This window comes from Papaver somniferum, chromosome 8 (assembly GCF_003573695.1).
Source record: "Papaver somniferum cultivar HN1 chromosome 8, ASM357369v1, whole genome shotgun sequence".
NCBI classification, from domain to species: Eukaryota; Viridiplantae; Streptophyta; class Magnoliopsida; order Ranunculales; family Papaveraceae; genus Papaver; species Papaver somniferum.
Window position 1 is genome coordinate 13,723,345 of NC_039365.1, and position 13,775 is coordinate 13,737,119.

Here is a 13,775-nt window from a genome sequence, read left to right on the forward strand (position 1 = left end):
ATACTGGTACGCAAACTTGGTTTTCGTACCTGAATCATACCACAACAGTTTGCATACTTGTATGCATACTGTGTTATATCCAGACAAAGGTTAATTGTTCTAAACTCCCATTTCATTCATTGAAACATCCATAGAAGATGACAATAGCTGTCTCACACAAACTATTATCTTATAAGTAATTTTCAAGTGATCGAATGGTCAATACGAAATATTCCGAGTCGACATCAAATGATTGTCTCACACAAATCATGTAAGATGTTTCAAGGAAATTTTCGCATGATCTTCTTTTGAATTATTATTTAATTTACAACAAGTAAATTGTTTCCAACTAAACTCGTCAAGAATAATGAGGAACGTAGCTAAAGAAAAAATCTTCACACATATTTTGAGAAATATATAAGCGAGTTAAACTCCTCTCGAAATATGAAATGTGTATAATGTAAAATTATATATAGCTATACGACTTAGTCTCATTAGAAGATACAATAAAATAGACTTCTGAGTGATAGATAAGTTTTAGTCTCCACATACCTTTTGTTGATGAAGTTCCTCCAATCTCTCCTCAGTATATCTTCATCTTCAATCGATGAATGTCGTGAAGTCTAAAGCTCAACTGCACATTCTATCCTAATCCGAGACATAGCTATAAGTTGACTAGAAATCAAGACTTCTAGTTTTGGTCGCCTAAACTTGAAAAACAAGCTTGAGATAGCAACGCTTGCGAGTTCGACCGAGCAGTTTTCTAAGAGTTTATCCTGTTTGGGTAAAGAGTTTACCCTCATGTTACTCAACATGCTCTTACTCGTCCTTGCCCTAATCACAATCCAATTGCTTTGATTTATGAAGGGGTGAAGCATGGTCCTTCTCCATTCTGCTGTGATTATTACTGGTTCTCTAATCCAAAATTTCTCAACAACAATCAGCTTTTGTTTAAAAAAAGGAAAATTCTTGATGGTGTTCTAGTTGCTAATGAACTGATTGATTCAAGATTAAAGGTGGTATGCTTGGTTTGCTTTGTAAAGTTTATTTTGAAAAATATTTTGACCATGTGAATTGGGATTTTCATGATGATATGTTCAGGTTGATGGGATTTGGTGAAAAATGGAGGAAGTGGATTCATTGTTGTGTTGAGTTTGCTAGATTCTCTGTGCTTGTGAATGGTAGTGCAACTGGCTATTTTAAGAATGAAAAAGGCATAAGTAAAGGTGATCCCATCTCACCTTTTTTATTTCTTTTGGTGGGTGAATTTCTTACATCTATGATCAAAAAGTCTCAAGAAAAAGGACTTGTCTCTGGTTTTCAATCTAAAGAAGGTGGTATGATGGTGATTCATTTGCAATTTGCAGATGATACTCTCATCTTTCCAGATGCTGATGAAGAGCAAGTGAAGAATCTTAGGCTTATTCTCATATCTTTTGAGATGCTTACAAGACTAAAATTCAATTTTGCTAAAATCCAGATTTTTGGAGTTGGTTATGAGGGAGATTTATCTGTTTTCTCCTCTCTTTTAGGTTGTTACAGTGGTGTTCTTCCTACTTCTTATTTAGGACTGCCATTAGGTGACAAATGTAGAGGAATTGATAAATGAGAAAAAATCATTGAGAAGTTTATTTCTAAGTTGGCTGGCTGGAAAAAAGACTATTCTTTCAAGAGCAGGTAAAGTCACTCTTGTAAATGGTGTCCTTGCAAGTCTTCCAATTTACTATATGTCTCTTTTTGAGATGCCAGCTTCTGTCATCAAAAAAATAGAAAAAATCATGAGGGATTTTTTGTGGAATGACAACAAAGGAATAAAAAAGATCCATTTGGTAAAGTCGAGTGCTCTTTCAAGAAACAAGAAATTGTGTGTTCTTGGCATTAAGATTCTTAAGAAGGTAAATAAGGCTTCGGTTTCAAAATGGTGTTGGAGGTTTGCTGTGGAAGATAATGCTTTATGCAGGAAGTTAGTTTTTGAGAAATATGGTTGTGATGGAGTCCAGTGTGTTAGAACATATCTCGGTTGAACCCACCAAGCATTGGTATGTCAAGTTTGGTTGTCATATTTTAGTGAATCAAAACTCAATTAAAGAGTCGCTTGATTATATACTAAAGACAACTTCGTATAGGTTAGGCTAGAAAGATTAGGATTATGAGACATACAAGTATTTTTCGAAGACTTGAAGAATGTGAAGAAGTAGCAAGATACATCGACAACATCATACTTCCTCTTGAGGTTAGTAATATTATTACTTGAACTATTTCATTCCTAACGTATCTTTCAAGTCGTGCTATATTGAAAACATAACTGCGAAGCTGTGAATGATTATTATCTAGTATACATAGTGTTAAGGAAGCAGAATAGGAAGTATAACTCTTATCTTTTGAATATCGTATATAAGTGTTTGAGGGTGAAAACTGTTGTAGCACCCTCAAAGCTAGCAGTTGACTAATCCAATAGATTAACTAAATAAAGAGGCACTACGAATCTAAATCAAATACTTAACTTTCAATTAAGAAATCTGCTACAACAACTTAACCCAAAACTAACCCCACTCATAAATATATATACAAGAAATCCTCTCAAATGATACATATATAATAGTCATTTGGTTTACAAATAGAATATACAACATAATAAACATATCAGAATATAACCAACTAACGAAGTCAATTTCTCGGAGCTTTCGCTGCGCAACTCTGATCTGTCTCTGAAACTGAAAGTGGGAATGGGTGAGCACATCATCCCTAAAAGGGGTGCCCCGTAGGAATAACATTTTAACTTTCAAGTAATTATTGAAAATGATTTGAAAACAATTCATGTTTTCCCTAAACGTTAAAGCGCAATCAATTTCACATAGGTAAACAATCATGTATATGGAACTAACTCCTTCCAAACAATATATAATAATGGTGACTTTGTCCCGCACCTAGATAGCTATATGGTGACTAGTCCCGCACCTAGTGATTGCATAAAAGCTCGAATTCATGTAGATATAAATGAAGGAGCAGTATCCTATATACCACAGATGGAAATTCTCATTTCCAAACAATCAAATGGAAATTATTATTTCCCAAACAATTCATAAAGACAAACAAAGCATTACAATTCCTTTCCTAGTATTGGAAAGATTAAAAGAAATCAACAGTACTTTCAGAATTTTAAATAAAACAATGCATGGAATACACAATCAGATAATGCATGAATTTGTTAAAATTAAACTTTGGTAAAAGAAAACAACAATAATCACAAAAGAGTCAAAAGTATTCCCACCTCTTTTGATGACAAGCCACACCTACCTCGAGATCCACGATCCATTGCTTCATCCTTTGAATCGATCGTTGTTAATAGACTAACTGTTAATCATACAAGTACTCTAAGAGTTTAACCAAAAGGCTCACACAAGGCTCATACAAGTTTAACTAATGTTTCTAAGCCCATTATGACTTTACACTTCTTTCAATCTCTACCTTTAATGTATCTAAGGTTTTCTAATTCACTTAGATTGGTTATATAGTTCATTATCTAGGTCTTATGAATATCCACAACTTTGTAGAAGAGACTAAAGTCTAATCGGACCACAAGAAGTCCAAAACATCTAATTAAGAAAACTTTCCTAAGCCCAAGTCCAACAAAGTCATCTAACAGTCACTAACAGTCAAGGGTCAACTGACAGTCAACGTCCAAGGTCAGGTCAAAGTCAAAGGATTCAAGGTCAAACGAGCCAACTCAATGAGTTGAATCAAGGTTTACTGAGTTAACTCAACTCAGTCATGCACACTAATTCAGATAAGAACCAAATCAGTCTAACATCTGACTGACAAGGCATGAGCTAAAGTTACTGACACAACTACAATCCCTTTGCCAAAATAATTCTAGACTTGCATAATAATTCATTCAAAAAATTCAGGATCTAATGAATTACAACCACAATATAGATTACCTGCAAAATGCAGCTCTAAGCAACACTCCTTCAACATTCATCTACCTATAACATTAATACACAAACAACAACAACATTAGGTCTACAACCTGCACCCACAATTCCCTTATCAGTACCACCATTTAGTTCATCAACTACAACTCAACACATCCCCACCAGACTTCACTTGTAATCCAATTCTTTTTAATTCTGACTAATACTACGTCTTCAACCCAACAACACAGTCACCACCATTGTGATCTACTCTACCACTTGTAACTTGAACTGCAGCTACAACCCCACAAAACCATCGGCAGATTACAATTATCAGTCGAACATACACAACTGCAAATCCTATACAGACCGACTTAATTCCATTTACTTCAGCCACCAACGACCGCTGTTACCTCACTACAACATCACTACCAGCTGCCATATAAACTCAGTATCCACCAAATCCATTAACTACAACTATAACATCATCTCCATTCTAATTTCTAAGTAATATCACTATCATCTTAACACAACCAACATCGCCATCATCACAGTTCAAACCAATCCTGCATAACCATAACTCCAGAAACTCTATTCTTAACTTTTCCTTTCAGTTCTTCCAATCAAAAACAACTAACACAACATGTACTCGATTCTATAACACACATCAATGAATATAAATCAATTCAATTAGAAATTAAAGAATTACCTTAGACCCAAATCCAATCTCCGCCAATTACACAATCTTCACTGCTAACTCAATTCAACTCCAATCGATACCAAATACCCGCCTCCTACTATCTCAGTCACTATCTTCTCTATTTTGAATTTCATCTTCAACAGTTTGTCTTTGGAACCCTAATTCCATTAAATTAATCACTGAAAGTTGAGAATCGATAGCTAAGTCTCGTTCCTTCCTCTCGACAGAGAATACACATAATCAATTATATGATTTCAACTTCAATTTCATATAAACTCTAAATTCAATTTCATCTCCCAGAAACCCTAATTATCTTCAATCTTGAATTCAAACACAAAACATCACTTCAACTCCAATTAAATAACAACCCAGTTGTTCTTTGTTCGTTAACAATTCAATTACTAATCAACTCTCCACGAATTCAAACCTAAATTTCAAAACCCTAATTTTGACTCTCTGAATCATCTTCAAAAAGATTTTAGAACTTCAATTAAACATCTACCCATGCTTCCTCATCCAACAGTAGCTCTATATATCATCTTCTTAATCTTCAGAACATCAATCAAAGCTATAAACCTTAATTCAATTCCTCTTGTTTCTATCTTCTTCGAATCTGATTCATTAATTCCACTAAACACTACCAGCATCAGTCACTACTCGATCTAAATCTTCTTCTCTTGATCTCAAAACACAATCTTAATTTCTCCGAATCGACTCATAATCGAAACAGGTGAAGAACGGAGAAGATGAAAGAAGAAAGAAGATGAAAGAAAAGAAAATGAATAACTCTTCTCGATTAGGAGTAGATAAGACCAACGATAGATGCTATTACACACTCTTGCTTCGATAAGGGAAGCTCAGGTCGGCCTATATGCGAAAACACCATTTTGCCCTTCAAATCAATCTGATGATATCTTCTTCGTCAAGTATCTGAATGACACGTTCGAGTAGTCCACTTTGCATAACTTTTCGAGACTTAATCAATGGTATCAGTTTCGTATCCAGATCGTTGTTAGATTAATTCCTATTAGTTATCATTCGTGTTAAACTAATCGAGTTATTATCGGTTAATTAGACACTTGACCGGTCTAATAGTGTTGACGAGCTTGAGGGTCCTTACATTCTTCCCACCTTATTCATTTTCGTCCTCGAAAATCAACCATCCTTCTGGTCTTCAAAAAAACTCCCCACCTTATAGAATAATCCATCTCTTGTCAAAGCGCAAACAACATAAAACAAGGCATAAACCTAAATGGTCTTCTACAACTAAGATTTAAAATTTGTAGCTCTAGGTTCAACAATGCTGATTTAAATTCTCTCAAGTAGGGAAGTCTAATTTCTTATACTAATTTATATTTTATAAGATATCTGTCTCTAACTTCAAGGAAGATTCCTACAAATCTTTCTAAGTGAACTTACAACTATTGGTTTTCCAGATTAAATTACAACATACTTCTATGATCGGTCATCTCTGAATGCAGTTGCCCTGTCAAGGTTGGCCAAGTCCAACAATGCATTCCTACAAACATAGAAAACACAACCTTCGTTATTCCCCAGTGCTGGATTATCTAAGAATTAATTTATTAAGATTATTTAGTCTCTAAACTTTTATCGTAACTGGTGTAAGTCTGATAAATTTTATTTCGTAAAATATATAAATAGTTTACATCATGTAAACAATTTAGTCATCTGAATTTTATTTATTTATTTTGCCAATATAAGTAATCCTAATTCGATTTTACCTCAATTTTATTTATAATATTTGATAATTTTAACTTTGTTGTAGTATCATATATAAATTTTGCCAATATTATCTATCATAAATTTCCTACTAGCCTAATTATTCAATTACTATTATCAATTGTATTATTATCCTCATTATTTTTCAGTTAATCGTCCAATTGGTACACTAAGCCTTAATCTTCTAAATATAACTCTGCATTCACGTAAAGATTTATATAATAGGTTTTATTTATTCAGATTGAATCCGTATACTATATATATCTTGTTAAATACAGTCGTTGGTAATTTAATACGATTTATATCTGAGTCTGCATAAAATTCTAATATGTCTTAATAGTCTTTAGATTTTATTATTAATTAATAAGTATCTTATTCATATACAAATTTATTCTCCTTTTAGTCTAATTTTGTACTAAGCATTCATGTACTATAAATATCACTCCATGTGTATAATTTCGTGATTAGTGAATCATTTATTGGACTAAAGATAGTCTAGGTATAAGATCGTTAAGATGTTTAATTTCTATTTTATACATTATATGATCTCATGTTCTTAATCCTACCGAATAAGTCTTGTATTAGCTATATGGTTTAAACAAAAAACATACAACTCTAATTTGTTATTAGTTAACTTTGGAAAAATTAATCGTAGATAAGCGCTAATAATTTTCCTTAGCTATTTAATCCTAATCATGATTTTATCGCTTATATATTTATAATGAGATTTTAATTTAAGTTAAGATCAACAAAATACTAATTTAAGTTCTAACAATTTAGGTTCGTCATACCAAGTTTCCATTTCAAAAGATGATTGAATCTATTTAGAAAGAAGGATCCTAACTATATATGAATCTATTTTCTTTCAGTTCTAATAGTACACTAAATATCCGAATGCTATTGTTACTACTTCTTATATATTTATTTCATTTTAAAGATTTACTGGATCATTTGTCAGCCTAAAGATAATTTAGGTACACGAGTACTAACAAGTTGAGTCTTTTTAATTTTGTACAATATGTCCTCGCTTTCTTAAATCTAACACCTAATAATTATTATATTAACTATCTAGTTTAAACACAAACATATTTTTCTAATTTGTAATTAATTTCATTTACAAAATTTAACCTTACGTAGATATGCGTTAATAATTTCCCATAACTATTTAATCATAAATATTATTTTTATCGTTATATATGTAATTAATCGAGAAATGCTAACATTACTTTATTAAAATTCTTATTACTTTTATTATCATCTATAATTACTACTATAATATTTTATTATTAACACTGATGGTCGAACTATTATTGTAACTACTCTTACAAATATTATTGAGTTCAAAAATATTACTAACATATACGTAATTATATATTGTTGATTCTACGTATATGTCAAGGTGTTCAGTAAATGTCTATGTGATTTACAAGATCTATCTATAACATTAATCTCACTATTTTTATAGTATTAGATTGGCTACGTGTTCATAATTTTTAGATTAATTATTCACAAATCCCTATTAGCTAAAGTTATTGGTGTACCCTACAATTTTTACTTCATTACACATACTAACAACCAAACAAACAAATCAATCAATCAAATAAATCTTTTAATTATTGATATCTTTTAGTGATTAAGATTTATCTCACAATCCAACCCAGTTCTAAACTAATCTATTCACTAACTGACACTGGCTATTTCTATTTTTTCCCATATAAGATCTAATAGTGAGCTCTGATACCAACAACTGTTTCTGCTGGTTTTGGTAATTTTGGGTGTGTGGGTGAGAAGCGAATCTAAACCCTAAACAATATACTGCACGGGAGTACTTTTGATTCGAGAGATCAATCTGTACAATCCTGGCCTAAACCAAGAAATGGTCGTTCCAAGCTTGCTTCGGTCACAAAGTGAATGAGAAGGGTTGGTCTTAGGGAGGGAAGTGAAGAGAGTGTTGGGACCAGAATAGTTGAATCTGAAGGTGTGGTTTGTTTTATGACTTGTATCGGAAGTAGAACTGGTTAGCCGAATGGAAAGCTACCAGGTGATTTCTAGATACTGTGTGTTGCCGACCAAAAACTTGTTTTTTGGTGGAAATAGGTGGGACCTATTTATACAAGTCATAGTGAAACGTACCTGATGTGATTTGTAGATAGTGGTAAAAAGTGATTCGATTCTCGAACTTGTGAAGGATAACTTTAGACTTAAATTCAAAAATAAATAGAAAACTCACTAATAATTATAACAAACACTGACAAAGTTGGTATCAATATTAAAAGAACACTGAGGCTATGATTCCACTATTTTCCAAGTTTAAGGTGATTTAATCCAATCTTTGTATTCATGCAATTTTCTCGTTCAATTTGATTCTTACTATTGCAACAAGTAGATTTTCAAAATCAATAATTGTAAATACCAAGTATGAAGCATCAAAAGTCTTAAACTAAGCATACTCCATCAAAATAAATCACAATTACTCAAATAAAAATCATATTCGATATTAGTTCAAGGCAAATAATCATAATAAAATTGCAATAAATAGATAAAAGAGAATATACCACTTCTTGTTGGAAAAATAGCTTCCTTTAGCGCCTCAACAATGGGGTTTAGCTCCTCATATTAACCATGTTCTCAAAATATGTTTTTATAGCTGAAAAGTGTACAAGGAGGTGAAAAAGTGATAACACAGCCGATTCGCAACAGTGTAAAGGTGTTGCAGAATCTCTGTTACAAAGAGGAAACAATAGCTAAAGACCTAATGCAATTACTGTTGATAAACGATAGATGGGTTCTGCTGTTGAATAGCGATAGTGTTCTGCGACAGATACTAGTGCGTCAATGTTCTTCGTGTTCTTCCTCTTCAGAAGCAGTAGCAGAATAAGGTATTTTCCTACAACTCGATCTCTGGAGCTCTGTGGTGTTCTAAACTTCTCTGAAAGGCTTTGTATATCTTATATGACTTATCCCCTCTCCTTTTATAGGCCACAACTCGATTAAATCTCCCCCAAAATCTTGGTTTATCTCCACAACAAATTTCAGAGTTTTCTATTTTCTTTCTTCTTTACGCGTCAATCACAAAGTCTGAATTCTTCCAAACCCTTCTAAGGATATAGTGAAATATCAAGGAAGATATCCTCCCTGTTTTTACACATAACTTCCTCAAATAAAACCAACACAGTCCGTGTATCTCTCAAAGACTCTGTTTTGTCTAAACTCGACGGAAACTCCTTCTTTTTCGAATCTGGCCGCCATACATTCCCTGTTTTGGACTAACAGGATTATATCCATCATATTCCACGTCCAACTCCAACAAATTTGCTCCAAAAACACGATCTAAGTCGTGTTTATCTGAAACAGGGCCCGCACCTTCTCCGAGAAGTATTCTTCCATTTTTATCGGCCTGTGGTGGGCCCGGGGATGTGTAAAAATTAAAGCGCAATGAAACGGGCCTACAGTAATACCGCAAGTGCACGGTCGTCAGTTGTAGCTCGTGCAAGTACGGGTCGATCCACAGAGATTGGGAGTGTTTTGTAGTGTTTAGCTATTTGGGCTCTAAATTGCTATTGTTGGGCTTTGATTATCCTTTGAGTAAATTGGGTCTAATGGGTTTGTTTTTAACAATGAAGTGAACTGAGCTTGGGCTCAGTTGGTCTTGAAGTGCACTAGGCTTTGGGCCTTTGAATGATGAACTGAGAACTTGGGCTTTGGTCTCTGAATTAGGCTTTTGATTAAGCCCACAGTTGACTGAATTGGGCTTTGAGTCTTAACCTGAACTGTGGCTGGGCCTTAATGAACTGGGCTTCAGTTTGTACAAACAATGGACAGTGGGCTTCAACTTTTGGTTCAAACCTGGGCTTGGTCTTGAACTGAGAACTAGGCCTTTAGTGGACTGAACTTGAGCTTTGAAGAGGAAGCAGCAGCAGCAGTAGGACTTAGGCCTTAACCAGCTGCAGCAACAGCAGCTGCAGCAACAGCAGCAACAGCAGGGGAAGCAACAGCAGCAGTAGGGGAAGGAAAGCAATGCAGCAGTGCAAGGCAAGGAAGAAAAAAAGGATGGCAGTGAAGCAAAGACAATGAAGCAAAGGCAGTGAAGCAAAGACAATGAAGACAATGAAGAAAACAAGCAGAGAACAATGCAAATGAACCAAGGCCTAAGCCAAGGGCAGGGAAGATGGTGAAGCTAACAGTGGTGACAATGCAAGAGAGTTAAGCATACAAATGGAATGGAAAGGGAATTAGCTTGCTATGAGCACTAATTTCTCCCATTTCTCAATCAAAACAATGCATCCTAAGCATACAAATGGAATGGAAAGAGAATTAGCTTGCTATGAGCACTAATTTCTCCCATTGCACAATCAAATCAATGCTTCAAAGCTCTAACCTAGCATTCCACTTCTTGACAGTGAATTAAACCTAACATTAAACATTTACAGTGAACTAACATGGAATTAAACCTAAAGATTAGACAAAACAGGGGTATAAGCTAAACAGGGCATAACACATCAAAACATAACAGGAATTAAACATGCATTAACATTAAGATTAACACTAACAGGATTATACACTAGGAGAATTGAAAAAACTAAACATCACAACATAAAACTAAAATTGACTTCACACACATTAACAGAAATGAAATTGAACTGAAATTGAAAATTGAACTGAAATTGAACATTAACAGAACTAAGTTCTGGACACTGGCTAGTCCAGCATGAGTCTTTACATCACACCCACAGTCCCAATTTATACCCACAGACCCCATTTCCCCAAAATACAAAATTAGGGTTCTTCACCCAAATCCCAAAATCAAACAACACAGAAATTAGGTATTTGATTCTACCTAATTTGATAGTACAATTTGAACCCATGTTTCTCTCTATTCGTCTCCAGGCTTTCCCTAACAGAAATTAGGGTTTTCTATAAAAATCCCCAAAAACCTAATTTGGACAGTTGAAATTAGGGTTTCGAATTTTACTCACCAAACATGTGATTTGACACTTCAATCGTCGACCCATTATTTTCCTTGTTCACCTGCTCCATCCCATGCTTCAATTGCATCTTTCCAACTCGTCCTATTTTATTGATTTCTTCCCTAGGTTTTTAGAGAGAAATTAGGGAAGAAAACTATATAATAGAAGGTTAGAACAAGGGGGTAATGATGGAGAAAGATAGGGGTGATGATGGGGGAGGTGTGGTGGTGGCAGTGGAGGTGAAGAAGGTGGTGGTACGGTTCTGTTGAATAAGGTGGTGAAGTTGCAGAGAGGGATGGGGGAGGTGAAGTCGATGGTTTTGGGAGAAGGTCTGTTTGGTTGGGTAGTATAGGGTTTGGTTGTTCTAGTGTGAGGCGGGCTCATCAGATTTCGATGTCTTGCAATGCTTAGCCGTGGGGTGTGGAGATGAAGATTGATCTAACGGATAAAAGTGAAGATGCTGGCAGCGACCGTTGGATGCAGATATACAACGAAATTAACGGCGCCAGATGGAGTTAGGTGTTGTAGTGTTAAGCGGAAGTATCTGGGTTTGATGCGCAGGCAAAGAAGCGATCGTTGGATTCAACTACAATCTAATCTGAAGGCTTGGAATTTAGGCACTATGGTGTTTTGCAGGAGCTTCAGATTTTGATGCGCGATGAAGGAGCGACCATCGGATGATGAGATGGATCCAATCCGATGGCTGAAGATGGAGGCGGTTTTGGTTATAGAAAATGGGTTTGGGTAAGGGTTTTGGGCCTTGGGTATGCCAAGCCCATATCTTCTTTAAGAACAATTCTTCCTTCTTGAGCCCATTTCTACTCTTTTGGTCTTGTGCACAACATTCTTCGCGGCTTCCTTGCGTAATTTCTTCCGGCTTTTCACTACTCTTCAACTCTTTTTCCGCTCCGCAAGTTATCCAGACTTTATTTATTACCTAAAAATGCAAAATTAAGTAAGAAAAATATTTATTCTTAAAAACAATGAAAATACAGAATATGGGATAAAATGTAGAATTAATGCACAAAAGATGAGTTAAATGCCAACAAAAAGGGATAAATATATACAATATTAGACACTCATCAAATACCCCCAAACCTGAATTTTACTTGTCCTCAAGTAAAACAAAACTAAGGAAATCCTAACTATACCACTGTCGCTGGTCTCTCGAATGCATTTAGCGTATGCATTAAGCCTTTTAAACCACTAAGTGTCCCTAGTGGACGAGTTGAAGTCTCGTGAAGGTTTGCTTAGAACGTACCTACAAAGTTCTAGGTCAAAATATAAGCTCAGATTCCATCAAATGTGACATGTGCAAAACAGTTTAAGCTCACAGCAAAATGGAGATGTCAATCTAGCTATCGAAGGCACAATCCTAGCACTGATAACAAAAAAAAGGCATGTGATAAGAGTGTAAAGTGTATCTACACATGTGTAAAGAAAGATCTGAAGTTATGACTACTAATCACCAAGAGATAGTTTCTCAGGCTAAGAACTGAGGTCGAAATCTAGCTAGCTGTCCGGACTTTACGAGAATTGTGAATGAGTTGGAGGTATTTCACAATTACTCGCGTTGTACATCAATGGCATACACCCTTCCTTGCTTATTACAAAGAAACAACAAAATGACTCTTTACATGACTCTTATTTACATTGACTATTCTCTTTTATTTTTGGAACAAGAGATGATGAAATTGATAAATACTTGATTTGTTTGTATTTTTCTGATATTATTTTTTTTTTTTTTTTTTTTTTTGAATATATACATCGTTTTTTTTTTTTTTTCACAAGAAACACTTTTGATACATACAAAAGGAAACAAAAGATTACATGACACTTTGCAAGAGGTAGCCCTTTTTGATGCACCCAGTTAAATTCGATGGTTGTCTTTCTTAATGTAACCTCCACCTTCTATCCCAACCAACCAGAACAAGCTAGTCAAGTTTCGTTCAGTATTCTAAAGTGATTGGCAATCGTAACTTCCTATCAAACACCTTGAAGATCGAGGCCATACATGTATTGGTAGATCGTGCGCGTGCAAATTTCTTATCACTATGTGAATTGTGCTAGAATCAGGGTGCCTAAATATCTAGACTAAGACTCCTAATAAAAATACATATTTGCACAAGAGTCAACATTTCAAGGTAAATGAGCTCCATTTTTATGATTTTTCATTTTTTAATTTTTTTGAATTTTGATTTTTAATTTTTTTGGAATTTTTCAATTTTTTCAAAAAGAAGAAGGAGTTCGTTTTCAATTATGGCAAATTATCATGGTATCTACTCTATACCCCCAAACCTAAACTAAACATTGTCCTCAATGTTTCAAAATATGGAAAGAATTAAAATGCAACATATGGAAAGGGACATGCTGAGTAGAGTAAAAGGAGAGAGAATACCCGATTTCGGCGAAAGCAGAATTAAAACTCCGTTATTCAAGGAAAAATCCAACATATTTCAGCCGAGATCATATTGG

General features: G+C 34.5%; 1 protein-coding gene and 1 long non-coding RNA gene across 2 annotated transcripts; one reads left to right on the plus strand and one right to left on the minus strand.

The window, feature by feature from the left end:
• The first annotated feature begins 1,084 nt into the window (after positions 1–1,084).
• On the plus strand, positions 1,085–1,588 carry LOC113305128. The gene has a single exon (XM_026554229.1). It carries the CDS (start codon positions 1,085–1,087, stop codon positions 1,586–1,588), a length of 504 nt encoding a protein of 167 aa, XP_026410014.1.
• An 878-nt stretch (positions 1,589–2,466) lies between these two features.
• Positions 2,467–5,351, minus strand: LOC113306835. Its single transcript, XR_003338864.1, has 3 exons — positions 3,921–5,351; positions 3,251–3,333; positions 2,467–2,693 (listed from the first exon to the last, which is right to left on the minus strand). It is a non-coding gene; the product is annotated as an uncharacterized LOC113306835 (long non-coding RNA).
• Positions 5,352–13,775: the final 8,424 nt, after the last annotated feature.

Excerpts from the sequence above, each read along its gene's own strand:
- LOC113305128 (XM_026554229.1), top strand. The coding sequence starts at position 1,085 with ATGGGATTTGGTGAAAAATGGAGGAAGTGGATTCATTGTTGTGTTGAG.